The 18,252-nt window shown below is 37.2% G+C and overlaps 2 protein-coding genes across 6 annotated transcripts; both read left to right on the plus strand.

Moving 5' to 3' along the window:
- Nucleotides 1-1,744: 1,744 nt before the first annotated feature.
- On the plus strand, nucleotides 1,745-10,119 carry LOC103965380 (protein FLX-like 1). 5 transcript variants are annotated; one of them, XR_670012.3, is made up of 7 exons: nucleotides 1,746-1,954; nucleotides 2,428-3,087; nucleotides 3,190-3,353; nucleotides 3,497-3,579; nucleotides 3,771-3,901; nucleotides 7,923-8,015; nucleotides 9,624-10,119. XR_670012.3 is itself a non-coding variant. In XM_018651928.2 (5 exons), exons 2-5 carry the CDS (start codon nucleotides 2,507-2,509, stop codon nucleotides 3,861-3,863), a joined length of 921 nt encoding a protein of 306 aa, XP_018507444.1. In that variant the 5' UTR covers nucleotides 1,745-1,921; nucleotides 2,428-2,506; the 3' UTR covers nucleotides 3,864-4,191. The 5 variants fall into 5 exon arrangements, 4 of the variants coding, with proteins under 4 accessions (XP_018507444.1, XP_009376709.1, XP_009376711.1 ...); XM_018651928.2 differs by lacking the exons at nucleotides 7,923-8,015; nucleotides 9,624-10,119 and having other exon boundaries at nucleotides 1,745-1,921; nucleotides 3,771-4,191; XM_009378434.3 differs by lacking the exons at nucleotides 7,923-8,015; nucleotides 9,624-10,119 and having other exon boundaries at nucleotides 3,771-4,191.
- Nucleotides 10,120-10,528: 409 nt separating this feature from the next.
- On the plus strand, nucleotides 10,529-13,911 carry LOC103965384 (probable sodium/metabolite cotransporter BASS1, chloroplastic). Its single transcript, XM_009378441.3, is given in 9 exon segments — nucleotides 10,529-11,328; nucleotides 11,745-11,838; nucleotides 11,940-11,973; nucleotides 12,261-12,315; nucleotides 12,818-12,901; nucleotides 12,987-13,274; nucleotides 13,565-13,645; nucleotides 13,647-13,722; nucleotides 13,784-13,911. Coding segments are annotated over 9 exon segments (1,353 nt in total). The 5' UTR covers nucleotides 10,529-10,761; the 3' UTR covers nucleotides 13,858-13,911.
- The last annotated feature ends 4,341 nt before the right edge of the window (nucleotides 13,912-18,252 follow it).

Raw genomic sequence — 18,252 nt, forward strand, 5'->3', positions numbered from 1 at the left:
TAAGTAGACTGATTACGACTTCTTGAACAACTTAAAGGACTCCAACAATTAAAATGACATTATTTGGACATTAATAAGATGACAACTCAAATGTTCGATTTTTATTACGAAAATTAAAATGCTATTTTGGAAGCTGAAATGATCTTAGATGGTCAAAATCCATCGTATGTCACAACAAAGCAATGTGTTTGACTCGTGTTGTTGTTCCCTTCCTGAAAATGTATCATGGGCCCAAATCGAAGCTTGTACACCAAATCCGCAAATTTCCATTGCGTCCTTTTGCCTTTCGATGGTTCATTTCCTCTTAAATCCATTTTGCCATCTGTTTTACATCACTAATTTACTTAGTAAATTTATCTTTAATTATATAAAATTTTGAAAGTCCTCGTCCAAACGCAAATGTAGGACTAATTGCCGTTATCATTTCCTTGGAAAGGATCCTCTTCGTATCTCTTACACCTAATCCACCAAGGCCATAAATTTAGGCCTTTGAAATTTGATTCTACGGCTAAAAATAGGAGTCTACTTTTAAAGTTATATATAATAACTTTAGCTGTTAGATTAAATTTCAAAGGCTCGAATTTGTGATTTTGGTGGATTAGATGAAAGAGATACAGAGAGAGAGGATCTCTTTCCCATTTCCTTGTCATAAAGAGATTTGACATTTCTTGGGTTGAATGTGACACGATGACCACAAGCAATGTTATGATGTGAGGACAATCAATGATAAAATAGGAAGCAAGGAATGTGGTTCCATCAACACTTGCACATGCATGCATTTAGATAGAAAAAAAAGGTATTGGAGTTGAATGTGTGTGCTTTAACGGGAGTAACTTATATAATACGGAACACTGTTATGTTAGTGTATTCGTGATATAAAGTCTTTCCGATTTTTAATAAACATGTGGTGGTCTAGATTATTTTGTTTTGTCGATTGGTGATTTATTCATTGAAGAGAAGTCAATAGCACACAACTTAGAAATCTTGCAAAATTAGGCAAGATGTTGAGAATAAGAGACCTGATATGAGTTTATAAATAAGTTAGCTACGCCCTATATTACCATTTAGTTTTATAGTAGAACTTCAATTTCTTCACAAGCAAAAGTAAAAAAAAAAAAAAAAAAAAAAAAAAAACCTAGTATACAGAGCACGACGCCACTCATGAATTATAAAAGATGAGCTAACACCTCGTTTGAAATTGCTTTTAAAATGACTGGAAACGCTTTTGATGAAATTAATTTTGGATTTCAAAAGCACTTAAAGTGCTTTTTGAAGAAGCACCATATATATACTTCTTACTGGAACACTTTCAAACAGCCTAAATGTGTTTTTCTAGAATCCACTTGAATTTTTATTAATGATTGATTTCAAAAACATTTTAAGCAAAAACACTTTCAATCATTTTAAAACACTTCCAAAACGAGTTTGAAAAAGTTGAATAGTTATGCTATTTCACTTGTAAGTGAAATACATTTAGATTCAACTAGCGTGAATAACAAATTTGACGTTAAATTATGGCTGACTCCTTGTGTCGGATTGATCTTGTTTTTGGACGGCTCCTAACTAAACATGCCATCCGTAAATGACTTGGGCCCAATGACCCATCACACAAAACTCGCATAGCATTTTTTGATCCTACAATCTAATGATATTTTTCGTAATTTGTAAGTAAGAACTATGACTACCAAATCCGAAGTCATTATTATGACAAACACTTTGCAAAGCCCACGGATTGATATTATCGTTTATTAAAAAAAAAAAATTAAAATATAAAAAAGAAAAAAAGAAAAAAGAAATTCTACTTCCAATTCCTCCTCCTTCTCCTTCACAAGACAGCCCAGCGAGGAAAATCTGACGTGCTAGGGTTTCTGAACCACTCCAAGCTCGTTCAGGGACGGAATCCATGCCCAGAAGCCACTCCGTACGACTCTCTTAGCCCTCTACCTTCCCAAAGGTTATTAATTTATACAATTTGCGCTTTTTTCCTACTGTTTCAACTACATTCGTCGAGTATCACTTTACCTTCCGCAGGATATAATTCCTTTTCTGTTTGGTTGGCGCAAAAAACGAAAATATGATTCGAATTTTTTGAACGTAATTATCCCAGTTGGTTTCAGTTCTGCTGGGTTGTAATAATTTTGGGAATTCTGATTTTTTTTTTAATTTCTTGTGTTTTCTTGGCAACCAAACGTAGGGTTAGGTAGATGGATGTGGATTAAATTGATGGATTATAATTCCGATTTTGTTTTAATATAGTTGAGTGAGTTAGAAGAAAGAGACTTGGTTAGAATTATGCTTTCAAATGTTTAAAATTTGAGGTTTCTAGCTGGGTTTTGATTGTTTGGCTGAACTTTTAAGGTTGATGGTGGCTGTGAGAAATAAGTTCGTAGTTGGTAGATAATTGAGATTAGTTTTGATGTCATTCAGGTTTGATTCTGAACGGGCTTGGTTGATATTTTTGAGAAGCGCATATTTTTATAGTTGAGTCTTTGAGTAAAAGAAAATCATGTCTGGAAGAAATCGTGGACCACCTCATGCTGGATTGCCCCCTCCGGTTCATGAATCTCCATATGGAAGAGGACTTGGGCCGATACCCCATCCAGCATTAGTCGAGGAAATGCGAGAATCTCAGCTTGGCATGGGTCCCAGACAACGTCCTCCCCACCCTGCAATAATAGAGGAGCATCTTGCGGCTCAACATCAAGATATACAAGGACTTCTAGGTGATAACCAAAGGCTGGCTGCAACCCATGTCGCACTTAAGCAGGAATTGGAGGCTGCCCAATTTGAGTTGCAGCGAATGGCTTACCATGTTGATTCACTGCGGGCAGACAAGGATGTTCAAATGAGAGATTTGTATGACAAGTCTGTTCGTTTGGAAGTGGACCTTCGTGGAGTTGAGGCCATGCGGAATGAACTTCTTCAGGTTCGTACTGATATCAAGGAGCTCACTGCTGCGAGGCAGGACCTCTCGGCTCAGGCACAAGCGATGACACAAGATTTGGCTAGAATGACTGCTGATTTGCAACAAGCACCAGCTTTGAGAGCAGAAATTGAAGCAATGAAACAGGAATTGCAACGTGCTAGGTAGATTTTGCATGATTTATTATTGTGCTTGAATTTAATTTTTATGTTTTGACTATAATCTATGGATTTGTTTTAACCATATGAGTTTTTGTTTGCATTTAGAGCTGCCATTGAGTATGAAAAGAAAGGATATGCAGAGAATTATGAGCATGGTCAGATCATGGAGAAGAATTTGACATCGATGGCTAGGGAGCTGGAGAAACTTCGTGCAGAAATTGCTAATACTGAGAAGAGAGCACGAGCTGCAGCTGCTGTTGGAAATCCAGGTATACATTGGAACTTTTTTAAATTGGTTGTCACAGTCACATTGAAGCCATATGCACAGATTGATGATAATTATATGTTATATGTTCTTTACTTGGAGCTTCACATGAAATTGCTGTGGGTTGTCTTTTAATTTTCTCTAAAGCTGTAGGTTATAATGCAAATTATGGCAATCTTGAAGCAGGATATGCAGGAAATCCCTATCCTGCCAACTATGGCATGAATCCTGTAAGTTTTGTTTCTTTCATGAATTCATAATAGGTGTTGTGTGTGTGCATGCCTGATTAAAGCATTGATGTTTTTGTTTGGTATGTGCCCGCGCAATAATGCATATCTGTGTAAACTGCTGGGCTATTATGCATGCATTATTTTCCTCTAAGTGAGGATATGTTTTCATTAGTTCCTCCCTCATTGTTCAGGTACATAGTGGTGCTGAAAATTTTCCTCAGTATGCTCCTATGCCCGGTTCGTCAGGTGCTTATGACATGCAGCGAGCTCAGGGACACAGATAAGCTAGTTCATCCATGATGCTGAGCCCCCATTCTGACTGGTATCTTGGCTGCAACGTATAAGATGCTTAGATCTGTGATTGAAGTGCTATCTGATAGTAGACATTTTGGAAATTTTCTTGTTTATTTGACCTTTAGTAACTGTACCTAATCACATCACAAATCATATTGCCTTGATGGTGCAGTAAAGTTTTCATAATTTGGTGTTCTTTGATGCACATATTGTACCATGTTCTCCAAAATGAATTTCATTATGATATCAATGCTCCGTTTCCTTAATATATAAACATTGCCAGCTGTTGTATATAGATAGCTGATAATATTTTCTGAATTTTGTTTGTACGTTTTTTGTGCTCTTCATATATCAGATGCTTGGTTTGTTAGGTCAGTTTGTTGAATTTTGTCCAGTTTGAAGCAAGAACATTGCTAGTGTTTTACAGTCCCTTGATTGTGAATTCGTGTCATTTACTTGTGAACTCTGTTATGTTAGCAAATATGGTTTATTAATACTCTTCCTATTTGTTGTTTAAGGTTAGTTTCTCTTTGCATCTTGTTTGCCCATATATATTAAGGCTAATTAGGTTTCTGCCCTAGAAGCTTTCTTGCTTGTGCACTTTGGATTACTGTAGTGTTAGGGGAGCAGTCCTGCTAGAAGAAATTTTACTAGAAGCACAACAATTTTTTATCAAAGTCCAAGTGCTTTTACAATCCTAAAGGACTGTTAAGTTTTCTGTTGAACATTTTCAGAATCACTTTTGGTTATTTGAAAGCATTCTTCCAAATGCTGTGCCAAACAGGCCCAGAATGTTTATCAGTTGATCTTTGATAATTGGTAGTACAACTTCTTCAATTCATATGAGGACTCAAGTTCTTTATCATTGTAGCTTGTCATTTCTTCTTTCATTATTATTATGGAAGCACTTGGTGAATTTGTTTTGTGCTAACCTATGATCAATGTATTTTTTATTTTTCTATACCTAGGGTTTCTTGTTCCCCTTTTGTATTAAGCAATATTGTTATTTTCCTGTCTGTTGACTTCGTACATCTTGTAATATTTGTCCATTCTGTTATATTATCGTTGCCTCATTTTCGCATCATAATGGTCATGCTAGCTTAGCTAGCTTAAAACTCAGGAAAGTTAACTTTTCATGGAATCATATAAAGGAAGAAAATATCACACAACCACACACATGAGAAGATAAACGCTCTAAAACTACTGTATTATTTTGTATAGCCCACATTAAATCAACATGGTGTGAATCAACTCTTCATGTTTATTTGGTGAGTTGGTTATGATTTTGATTTTAATGTTTGGAGATACCAGTTGTGGAGTTTTGGTTGTATTTGGCGAGACTCAGACTCTAATTACAAACAATTAGTCAGACATTTTTTTAATTCATGCAAAATTATTCAAAAGAGTAAGCTTTGTGGGATTGGTAATATCATTTTTAGTCCCAAAACAAGGAATAAGGAAGAATTCATTTTGAATCTGTAAAGGGTGTAGCAACATCAATTAATATTAGAACTGCATGTAAAAATTTCTTTGGATATTGGACTGAATACTCAAGGACAGACCATTAACTTATTATATTTCATAGATTTAATAGAAAATTGCCGTTTAAGATTTTGTTCGCCATTGTTTTACTGTTAGTGCTAATAACCAAATTTTTGCAGCAGTACATAAACAAACTTGTTAGCCATGGGCTGTATTTTAGTTTTGTTAGACATTGTTGGGTGGCTTATGTTGTAATTTGGGGGTCTCAAGTGAGTATGTTGGTTTCCATTGAGTTATGCTGCTCATGAGTGGAAGCGCTCCTCAAAATCACTTACAATCACCGGTCCAGGCTGGCTGTGAAGTTTGAATGAGCTGTAACCCCTTGCTTGATTTGTTATGTCCAGGAAACCTTTGCACCCAGGAAACTTGATTCTGTTTGGAAGTCAATTTTCACTGCTTATAATTTGAGTTAGATTCCTTGTATCTGTTTTCTTAGTGGAACAATTTAGTTAGTTTGTCGGCACGGCTAGGAAAATCTTAGTAAAGTGGTCCTTCTTTCTCTCTCTTCTATCTCCCCTCGTTCTCTTCGCTCATTGTGCATGGCATATGTGGAACAGTAAGTTTGTCGGCACGGCTAGGAAAATCTTAGTAAAGTGTTCCCTCTTTCTCTCTCCTCTCATTGTGCATGGCATATGTAAAGAGAGGTCTTCATTCTTCCCCTTCACTTTTGACTTATGGATTATAAGTTCTATAGTCATTCATTTATTTATTAAAACTATGGTGAGACAATTTGTGGGACAACGGGAGTCGACTGTTCAAGGCATAGATCTTTTAGTTGTGAACTTGTGAGAAAGTGCTCAATTTTTTGATGAGTTTTTTCAATGAGTTTAGTTCATGAGATGCTCTTAAGGAAACTTTCTTTCCGTATCTCGCTTCTTTTAGAACAACAACAGCATAAATGTAAGGAGCGTATTCATAGCATGAGGTATGCTGTTCATTGAGAAGACTTTCAACAATGGAGCTGCAGAATGAGTTTCCAGTCAAGTAAGTGATTTGAATTTCTGACTTTTCCCAGTCTTTGTTTGTTCTTCTATGTTTTTCTAAATATTCCCCTCTTAGTTGTTACCGCAAAATTGGGTTTTCTTTAGAACTGGACTCATAAGTTTTGTGTCCAAACCCCTTGTCAGTGGCATTTTTTAGGAAGTTCCTTGTGATCTGTGGTTGACGTAGTTTGGTGCTTGGTATCCTTGATCCTCTCTTTTACGTCTGTTGGGTCTTAGACTTCATGTCAATGGACTAATGTTTTAGACTTCCATGGTTGCACCTTGGCAGCACGTAGGATTTTATTCTCAGGATATTTTGTTTTGCATTGTTACTGTGATGGGCAAGCTCTGACTGATTTGTATTTCAGGTCTGCTATGTGTGTAGTTAATGTAAAGTTAATTAGAGCTTGCTTTCCTTCTTGACTGCAGTATTTTATATCATAATTTACTAGGAGCAGCAAGTAAAGCTGGATATAAAATTGGATAGTATTTTGGTAGAACAAAAGCCATTTTGGATACTTTGGATATCAAGTTTAGAATGAAAAGGCTTTACATTGAAGCATGAGGTACTCTTGTTACGAGCATAAGGGAATATAACCTCTTTTGGTTTAGGTATGCAAGGGTTGTAATGAAGCATCTGAGTTGTGGTGTACTATCGAGCTTAATGTCATCTGATGAGAATTTGAAATTACTGACTATGAAATTTTTTTAAAGTATTCATAGTCGGATTAGTCTAGGAGGAGCTGATGTTTTCGGTTGACAGCATTCTTTCTTTTCTTGGCAACATGAAATACATTGCCTCGGTTTGGACCATGAAACCCCCCTTGGTAGATTTACCACCAGCTCTCACCACAGAAACTTTATGCGCAACATTTAGTTTGTGTAGTGCGTTCCATTATGGAAATCACAACTTCATGATCTTAAAATGGTACATGATTTTTCTTTTAGCTTTTACTAGAGCACGGCACTGTTTGGAAGATTATATATGATTCAACTGCTTTATTTGGGTGTTATTTTATACATAGGACTAAAATAAATGCATAACCAACTTTCAGATGTATAACTTTTTATTTAGGTTCTTATGCTGATCTGATCTGATGGTTCAAGCCTTACGTCAGGGCTGCTTAGTTTTCTCTCTGCCTGATACACTAGTTCATCAATCTGATTATAGTGCCACCTAATTTTTTTCCTGTTTTTTGGGGAGGGTGACAGAGGCAGTGTGTAGCTAGTTTATGCGTACAAGTATGTTATACTCATTTTTGGAAGCTGTATATTGGAGCAGGGTTTAGCTGCATTTGGTACCCTATTGCATGACTTTTCTCGAGTGGAATGGAGATATGAATCCGTAACTAATGCTGTATCCTATTGAATTTGTGTTTAATCAAGTCTGTCTTTATGTCCTATTTTCTCTTGAGTTTTGTTCATGATCACTGGCCTCTCTTAGAAATTAGAATTGAGGAAATGCATACATGTTTATATGCTTATCTGGTCTCTGATATTCTTCATGTATGTCTTCATCTCCAGGTTCACAGCCTTTTGACCCTGCAAATCTGCTGCCTTCCACGTATGTCCAATGTTCTCTCTAGTTCTGCTCACGATTTCAAATCTGCTCATGAGGTATGTTTAGCCATTCAACTTTGCACCTTTGTTTTTTGGTTTATCATTTCGATACTACTGCTATTTTTGTTTTGTAATTAAACACAGAATACATTATAAATGAGGTAATAGTACCATTTTAGAATTTTTTTTTTTTTGAAAAAGAAGACGGATACATGATGTAATAAGCAAATTGGGAGGATACATTATAAGCTACAGTTGAAAATATTGAATGGGCTCATATGTGGTGATGCAAGATTGATACTCTTACTAAAGTGACTTGGAAAGTTAGAGCCATGATTCTAGAAATAGTTGTCACATAGGTTAATCTAATGAATTTCCAAAATAAGCTTATGAGAAGAGTGAAACTTTGCAGAGAGAACAAGGGATTAGGGTTTTAAAATCTGGATAAGGGTTTACTAAAAGGTGAAAGAGAATCTTTAATTAATATGCAATGGCTAACGGTGACAATTGATGATTAAACCTCATGGATACCTGTGTTTCAGATTAGACATACACGGATTTGTGGGGAGATTGTAAATGTTGTTGGCAAGAAAGAATCAGCTTGACTCTGGTGGTTCAAGTGGCTCTTGAGAATAGTGACATAGTTACTTTTGGTGCAGGTTTAATGAGAGAACTCAGGTTAAGGTTTTATGGGTCAGTTAGAGTCTACATTTTCAGAAGGAATAAAAAAATATAACCCAGGGGATTACTTCAATTCCTATGCCGCTTAATTTTAAGTTCCGTGACACAGTTCTCAAAGAAAGCTCAAGGGTTGCTGGAACCGTCTTGAATTGAATAATCCCCATATATGTTAGCAGTTAGATTAGACAAAGACAAGAAGAGAGGGAGTGATTGGAGGGGAGAGGTGAAAAAAGAGGAGACGCGGGTAAAAGTAGGGCTCCACCAACTTGGTTTGATTTTGTCTAAAATATTGGGCCCACAATCAAACATAAGTTCTCACAATGATCAATGACTCTTCACACATACACAAAAAGAATGTTGAATTACTCTTACAAGTCTCCATTGAAAAAATAAAAAGAGGAGACATTTCAGACAGTATATATGTGTACTAGGATATATTTAACTACCGAAAATTTATAAGCTGATTCATTTTATTTTCCTTATTAAGTACTTAATGTGTGGTTCAAACCAGTTCCCAATCTTCCTCTCCTTCGTTAAAAAACCATTGACGACTCAACTCCTTACTATCTGGATTGGTCATCTTCAATTTGTGGTAGAGGCCAAAAACCTTCCTTTTAGAGTCGTCAACCTAGTTCCTCTTATGGAAATGCCTTGTGAAAGCTTTACTGCGGACACAGTTGATGATCCATTTGGGCAGAGCAATTGATTGCTTCGTAATAACCCACTGAAATCCTTGTAGTAGTGTTTCAACCTAGTCTAGAAGTCTTGTGGACGCAGGTGTTGGAGTTTAGGAACACATTGAAAATCAAATAATTGTGTCCGAATTTGTGGGTCAATAAACATGATTCACAAGTGCTAACCATGTTTGGCTCGACATTATTTGCATTTTTACGTTTGTATGCAAACGTTTTTATGAATTTATTGCAAGTATTCAAAGAGTTCTGTTGTATGCAATTTATTTGATGAGTTGAATTATATTCTCAGGTGGTGATTTCTGTATTGCGGCACAAGCTAAAGGCAAGAATGGTTTGGTTCCCTGTTATCTTAATGCAACGAACAAACAACCAGGTGGTTCGATGTTATGATCGAATGTTGGCCGACCATAAATGGTATCCTCCTACGTACTACGTACTACTTTAATCAGAAGCCACCAGGCAAGATGTGAGAGTTGGCATAATTGGAAACAAAAATGATTTTTGCTCAACCGTTTGTAAGATACTAATGTTGTGTTTGGACGAGGGATTGTAGTAGTACCAAGGGATTTAGTAAGGACTGTAGAAGTGCACTGCAAAGCATTTGATTGATGCATTTGAAATGACTGCTAACAAGGAGCCATTTGAGGGTAGTCTTTCGGTCTCTAGGATTGGATTGGAAGGATAACTTTATATTTTTCAGGGTAAATTGAGGGTAGTCTTTTGCTGGGTATTATAAATCTCCTGGGTTTGTTTTGATATATTTACAAAGTTCCCTTTTCCCTGCATGCATTATTTTAGGTGGAAACTTACGAATACAAATTTCGGAATCGAGCCCAAGATGAAACGGAGTTGGATACATACCGTAGGTAATGTAGACGGGGTTGATACCGAACGTATAGGTAATGTGGTATATGGCAGCGGCGGTGGTGATTATGAGGGTGTTGGTGGCATAAATGGTGGTGGCTTCTGGAAAAGAGGTGGTGACGGTGGAAGTGGAAAGGAGGTGGTGGTGGTTGCTTTATTACACAAGGGAGAATGCATAAGAAACACAATAATGCTAAACAATGTCATAAAAACGTTCATTAAAGCTCTCCTCTACTTTTTATGATCTCAAATCAAACCAGACTCATTTTCTCTTTCAATACATTTTTCTTTAGCCCTTTTGCAATAATTTAAAAAAAAAAAAAACCAAGAAATACAAATAAAGAGACGTCGAAAAGGCAATAAAAACTGAAAACGACATAGTACCAATTTCAAGTGCCATCCGTTGTTGGAATGGAAGTGCCCCGTTACTTTAAGAGAATTCTAGATCTCGACTGCCATGTGCATGTTAGATGACGAAGAGCCGGTTGCAAAACACTGTAAACACCTGAAAGCGAAATCAGGTACTCACTAGCCGGAGAGGGAGAGGCAGAGGGAGAGGGAAAATGCAGTCGTCACTCTCGTATCCCCATGGAATCACAGGCTTCTTCAAATTCCAACCGAACCCCATTTCAAACCAATCGCCACTGACATCCAAATCATTCCCCTTCTCTCACTACACCAACACATCTCTTTCCTCCTCTTCTTCCATTCAACTAGTTCTAAGATCCCACTGCAACTCGCAGCCACAATTTCCCAGCAAACCCACTGGGCATCTACCCTCGAATCCCTTTTCACCGATACCAACAGCCAAGAACATACGATTACCACTAGCTCCGCTTCACTGCGGCATTTCGTCGAACAGCTCCAACGCAAATGCGACTAGGAGTTTCAGGGATTGGGTTGAACTGGTTGGTGAGGCTGTGTCGACTGCAATTCCGATTTGGGTTGCTTTGGGGTGCCTGTTGGGGCTCCTCAAGCCGAGCTCCTTCAATTGGGTCACACCCAACTACAACATCTTTGGTTTAACACTGACCATGCTCGGCATGGGTATGACCCTCACTTTTGCCGACCTTCGTGGCGCCTTGGCTATGCCCAAGGAGTTGCTTGCTGGCTTTGTTCTTCAGTACTCGGTCTGTAGCTCCACATTTCATATGTATAATAATGCTTATATTGTACATAATTGAATCGAATACTGAATGCCGTTCCCTACATTTTGTTTGATGCATATAGCTCTTTTGTTGTAGTAATTAGCCTTTGTGTTCATATCACATAAAATCGTTGATATTTGTATTAATTTTCCAGTTCAAGCCTTCAAGGAAATGTCTTTTTTTTTTTTTTTGGCGACTCCGAATATATAAATTTGTTTAGCACTCTTTACCCCTGCAGAGTTCATCCTCCTGTTATCTTAGGCTCCAGTGTCAACAACTTTGATCTTGCAAACATTTCTAACTCCATGTTGTTTTGTACTGGGGTTAAAAATTATGGTTATGTGTCCTTCGATCTGTTTAGGTGCAAATATGTAACATTTACTATTTAAATGGTTCAGGTGATGCCTTTATCAGGATATTTTGTGAGCAAGCTTTTGAATTTGCCATCGTATTATGCAGCTGGTTTGATATTGGTTGGTTGCTGCCCAGGTGGTATGTATCTGTGCCAGTCTTTTCGTAGATATCGTTGTTATGTTTACTCAATCTTCACCGCTCTTTCTGAATACAATTTTCCCCTGGTTAATTCTTTGCAGGAACAGCAAGTAACATTGTAACTTACATTGCACGGTACATGAATCATCTGAAATAGTATCAACTTGTCGTAATTGTCCCACCCCTTTATGTTGCCAGCCCCAACAGAGTGTTGGTGAGTTGGATGGGTATGTTATATTGAAAAAATATTACAGGATTGGCACACCTACATTTCACTTGCACCTTGCGTACAATCTTGCTGCTCAGACGAATAAGACCGAAAGGGATGTACTAAAACTTTCAAAAACTAGGGTGACAAAAGTTTACTTTACTTTTTTCCCCTCTCCTGGCCAGAGGATCTGATGACCTTGTTGTTTTTGCAGTGGAAATGTGGCACTTTCGGTTTTAATGACAGCAGCAAGCACTTTATCAGCCGTGGTTGGTAAACTGACATAAATTTCTTTTGATATTTTTTTTGTTCTTTAAGTGGTGTACTGGTATGGTCCGAATTTTTGCACATACATTGAAAACTGGTTAGAAAGATAAGTTTGAATCAAAATTTCTGCTAAAACTCGACAAAAAATTAAATTCTGATTAACATTCTGCAATATCTATTTCTTTTGCCTGTCAAAAGCTATGGGGAGCATCAAACTATGTCCCTTTGGAAACGATTCGTTAAATATGAATTATGAATAAAATTTTCCTTTGTTCGATTCTCAACCTAAAGTGATCTGCTGAAAGATCAGACCTTAACCCACCGTTTGGACATGGGAAATAAAATTGAAATTTGGACAAAAATCAGAATTTTTAAATTGAAATCACCAATTCCCTTGTTTGGATTTATAATCATAGAAATTTGGCTACCACTTACTATTACTAATGACTTAAATTATAAGCTTTTTTGAAGGAACCTTACTTCTTTTACCCTTTCATATTGTAGATCATGACCCCATTTCTCACAGCTAAACTTGCCGGCCAATATGTTGCAGTAGATGCAGCTGGGCTCTTATTCTCAACACTGCAGGTAAGCTTTCAATCGTTTTGCCTTCGTCTTGTTATAGCTGTTGCTGTTTTAAATTATGTAAAGGTACCGTATGCTTTGAACACAGGTTGTGCTTCTCCCTGTTTTGGCGGGTGCATTTCTGAATCAGTATTTCCAAGGCCTGGTTAAATTCGTCTCCCCCGTGATGCCACCCATTGCTGTAGCAACTGTAGGTGTTCTTTGTGGGAATGCAATTGCCCAGAGTTCATCTGCAATCCTTACTTCTGGTAAACAAGTGGTGCTTGCTTCCGCTCTTCTTCATGCAAGTGGATTTTTCTTTGGATACATCTTTTCAAGGATGCTTGGGCTTGATGTCACATCATCAAGGACTATCTCCATCGAGGTTGGCATGCAGGTAAGCATCATTGGGTTGTTTTTTTTCTTCTGGATTTTTTAAAAGAGAGTTTCACAGCTTTTCCACTGCTATTTACTTTCTAGTGAAAAGACATTGCATTCATTTATTCAATCGAAAAGACATTACAGTCAATTGTTAATTTCATTCTGTACCAAAGCCATATGATTTCTTGTATTGTGTGGGTGCGCACACGTGTGATGTGTGTGTATGTATGGTTGAAAGAATCCATGTCAATTTGTATGCGTTATCGGTTGTCTGCAAGTGTTGTTATCAGCTCTTTTATGTTTCAGAATTCAGTGCTCGGAATTGTTCTAGCCGGTCAGCACTTCGGAAACCCTCTAACTGCAGTACCATGTGCTGTTTCCAGCGTTTCTCATTCAATCTTGGGTAGTGCCTTGGCAGGATTCTGGAGACAGACCGTGCCAACCCAGAAGCAAGATTGAAATGTCATGTAACATCTTTAGACGAGCAGTACAAACTTCAATCCTTCTGTTATCGTATGAGCTGGCATTTGTCGGAATTTATTTTTGTACGTTTTAGCTGCGGAACAGTTGGATTTGCACTTTCCGGTGCTGGTCTCTGAATAAGTTGAACTATGTTATTTTACCTTTCAATGTGAATCCTTTGATTTTCGCTCTGGATTTTAACTTAATGTTTGACGTATTTGTTCATGCCTCAAAAGTCCTCCAATATTCTATGATTTCAAAGATAATAGCAAGCCAAAATTGCAAAAATATCTTCACCTATTCTGGCTTGCTCTGATTATCATTTCGTTTTCAGTTTTATTTTTGTTAGTTATGTATAGAGGGGGAATACGAAGGATAAAGGAGGGATAAGCAAAGATGGAGGAATGGCCGCGGGAGGTTAGGAAAGAGTAAACAAAATGAAAACTGAAAACTAAATCAATTTCTTGTAGGTTTTGTTTTTATTTGTTATTCTACGTGCAGTCCACCATTTCGATTCTTTATTTTTCCATATATATTCCCTCTATCTCGGACAAGAAAAGTTACAAATAGTCAAATCTAAAAGGAAGATTGAACTAGGAAACAAGAGAGGAGATACACTATGTTAATCAATTGGCTTAATTTACGTATACAAATCCAATTGGTTCGTCTTATATTTCAATTCAAATTCCTAATCCCTAATCCCAAATCAAAACCTCAAAACGTCTCCCAAACTTCTCAATCAATCACCCCCACCAAATCATTTCCACCAATTTTCATTCGAATAAGATCGTTTATTGTTTACTTATGCGAGAGATGTCTGATTTATGAATTTTTCATTCGGATCGGCAGGCCTTGCAGATGCTTATGTCTGTCCTCTAAGGCTCTAAGGATTTCTTCCAAATATTTAGATATGTGGTCTGCATTTTGAGTCCTACTATACATCAATGCATTATAAGTTGCTTAGATATTCCACTTGCTAGATATTTGTGGATTCTTGACCGCACATTCAGCTATTAAATTAATTAATATATGTTTGTACATGAATTTCTACATAGGTTAAAGGAAGACCCGAAAACTAGAAAACGAGGGATCTCTTTCATTTTCATGTATCGCACATTGGCATATGTATAATTGATTTGTAGCTTTCAGTTCCTGCATATGGTAGTAAGCATTAGGCAGTCAAAAGAAACAGCTGTAAATATTCTGTGCATATTGCATATTTTCCATGCAACTGCTTGTGCCTATTCAAGTTGGTTCTCTTCCTTCTCTAAGGCTGAATCATATGGCCTTGCTGCAATAAACTATTGACCACATGCCTTAACTTTTTCATCACAATTTGTGGCAGTTGTTAGGGTTTCTACGGAGGTCAAAGAAGATGTGGAGCCTATTGATGGAAAAGTTCTTTGGTAGGGAAGTATGTGGGATGTTATTCGTTTGCCTAGCTAAGACATACAAAAGGAGGACTCTTTGCATCCGGTATGAGGAAGTTCACTAATCTTGCAAAGGCTGATAAGAAGTTAATTAATTTGTCATACTGCCACTTGATTTAAGCTGGAACTTTAATTAGGGTATTAGACCAGCTTGACTCACATGTTAGATTTGAAAATTCATTACACATGAGAAAAGTGTGAAGAAATGTTTCACATCGGAAGTTTACCAAACCCTCTATTGTCAATTTATTTTATCATGAAACTTCAACTTTTTTTCATTCAGGTCAAGCAAAATGTTTGTGTAATTCGAGTGCAAAGAGCCCCCTGTGTATGTCTCTTGGGTGTTTTAATACTGAAACATAACAAAAAGAAAAAGAGGCAATACTGATTAGTAGAAGAAGATCAACTTACACGAAATAGGTTTATAGTTGCGTGTCGTCTTAATTCAACATTACATTGATTACATTATGGCTAAATAGCCAAAACGGACCTTGAAATTTGCATAACACATCACTTTGGTATCTGAGATTGAAAATCAATAGAAATGGTCCCTGAGATTGTCCACCATTAAAAACTCCGTTAAGTGTCCCGAACCTCTTGGCCGGAAGTTTGGGCAATTTTCAAAGCTTCGTAACTCAATTGTTTCTTAACTAAATTCGACCCATAATATATCAAAATGAAGATAGGAAAGTGCACAAGAAGGTTATACCTATTTGGAAGCCCAATTGTTGCCGGAGATGGCCGGAAAATAGCCTGAAAGGTGACTGGTCTGCCAAAAAACAGGAAAACTCGTCGGAGACTAGGTAAACTTTAAACGTTCATAACTTCTTCAATACTCAACGAAATCGAGTTATTCAAAAATAAAAACCATACTTCTCAATGAGAAGAAATTATACCTTTCTTGATGGCTAAATCTCGGTGGTTTGGCCGAAAAACGGCTCAAAAGTGGATGTCTTGGTCTCAAGTTAGCCATTTTCGAGCCGTTTTCGGCCAAACCACGACCAGTTAGCCTTCTAAAAAGGTACCATTCTCTTTGTCTCATTGAGAAGTATGCTTTTTATTTTTGAATCAATTGATTTCATTGAGTATTGAAGAAGTTATGAACGTTTAAACTTTACTCAGTTTCCGTCGAGTTTTCCAGTTCTTCCGTGGACCAGTCATCTTTTAGGTTATTTTATGGTCATATAATCTTGTTGTACACTTTATCCAGTTTCCGTCGAGTTTTCCATCAACCATTGAGCTTCAAAATACATATAATCTTGTTGTACACTTTCCTATCTTCATTTTGATATATTACGGGTCGAATTTGGTTAAGAAACGATTGAGTTACGAAGCTTTGAAAATTGCCTAAACTTCCGGCCAAGATCTCTGGGACACTTAACGGAGTTTTTAACGGAATGACCAAAATGATAGATGGTGAACAATCTCAGGGGCCATTTCTATTGATTTTCAATCTCAGAGACCAAAATGATGTGTTATGCAAATCTCAGGACCATTTTGGCTATTTACCCTTACATTATTGATCCAAGCCCCTTTTCAATGTCAATGCATGCTAGACAAACCTGTCACAGTTCACAAGCAGTATTGCTTCTGATCTAGTCAAGCTAAATTTCTTTAATTTAAACAAGAAATATAGGCGATCACCGTGATATTCGTCTCCCCCGTGATGCCACCCATTGCTGTAGCAACTGTAGGTGTTCTTTGTGGGAATGCAATTGCCCAGAGTTCATCTACAATCCTTACGTCTAGTAAACAAGTGGCGCTAGCTTGCGCTCTTCGTCATGCAATTGGATTTTTCTTTGGATACATTTTTCAAGGATGCTTGAGCTCGATGTCACATCATCAAGGACTGTCTCCATCGAGGTTGGCATGCGGGTAAGCATCATTGGGTTGGTTTTCTTCTTCTTGATTTTTCAAAAGAGAGTTTCACAGCTTTTCCACTGCTATTTACTTTCTAGTTAAAAGACATTGCATTCATTTATTCAATCGAAAAGACATTACAGTCAATTGTTAATTTCATGCTGTACCAAAGCCATATGATTGCTTGTATTGTGTGGGTGCGCACACGTGTGACGTGTGTGTATGTATGATTGAAAGAATCCATATCAATTTGTATGCATTATCAGTTGTCTGCGAGTGTTGTTATCAGCTCTTGTATGTTTCAGAATTCGGTGCTCGGAATTGTTCTAGCCGGTCAGCACTTCGGAAACCCTCTAACTGCAGTACCATGTGCTGTTTCCAGCGTTTGTCATTCAATCTTGGGTAGTGCCTTGGCAGGATTTTGGAGACAGACCGTGCCAACCCAGAAGCAAGATTGAAATGTCATGTAAAATCTTTAGACAAGCAGTACAAACTTAAATCCTTCTGTTATCGTATGAGCTGGTATTTGTCGGAATTTCTTTTCGTACGTATTAGCTACGGAACAGTTGGATTTTGCACTTTCTGGTGCTGGTCTGTGAATAAGTTGAACTATGTATATACTTTGCCTTTTAATGTGAATCCTTTTGATTTCTGCTTTGGCTTGCTCGGATTACCATTTCGTTTTCAGTTTTATTTTTTTGGTTATGTATAGAGGGGGAATACGAAGGATAGGAGGAATCAGCAAAGATGGAGGAATGGCAGCGGGAAGGAAGTTAGGAAAGAGTAAACAAAATGAAAACTGAAAACTGAAAACTAAAATCAATTTCTAGTAGGGTCTTGTTTTTATTTCTTATCCTACGTCTAGTCCACCATTTCCGTTCTTTATTCTTCCCTATATATTCCCTCTATCGAAACAAGAGAACATGTATATTATTTTAATCAACTGGCCTATAGGGTTCGGGTGTGATTTCTGCTTTGTTTTGGTTTTAATTTCAATTTGGAAATCTAGGGTTTCTGGATTTTTCTAAAAGAACATGAGGTCGCTTGGAATTTGTCTGTTTTGATCCTTAATCGTACCTTAAACCTATTGATATTAGTTGAAATGTGTTGCTTTGTGTTTGCATTTGAGTGCGTATTTTGAATGCTTTGTTTGAATACTTGAATTGAACTTGATGCTATGCTTCAATAGTGGGAACTTTAATGAAGTATTGTTCAATTTCATCAGATGGTCAGTTCATGGTG

This window comes from the organism of the source record quoted next, unplaced genomic scaffold, assembly GCF_019419815.1.
Source record: "Pyrus x bretschneideri cultivar Hongxiangsu unplaced genomic scaffold, Pyrus_bretschneideri_v1 Contig25, whole genome shotgun sequence".
Taxonomy (NCBI): domain Eukaryota; kingdom Viridiplantae; phylum Streptophyta; class Magnoliopsida; order Rosales; family Rosaceae; genus Pyrus; species Pyrus x bretschneideri.

Bases quoted from the DNA above. Each gene is read 5' to 3' on its own strand.
- LOC103965380 (XM_018651928.2), top strand. From the start codon at position 2,507: ATGTCTGGAAGAAATCGTGGACCACCTCATGCTGGATTGCCCCCTCCG. The intron at 3,354-3,496 runs GTATACATTGGA...TTTTCTCTAAAG, and splicing joins AGCTGCTGTTGGAAATCCAG to CTGTAGGTTATAATGCAAAT. The intron at 3,580-3,770 runs GTAAGTTTTGTT...CTCATTGTTCAG, and splicing joins CCAACTATGGCATGAATCCT to GTACATAGTGGTGCTGAAAA.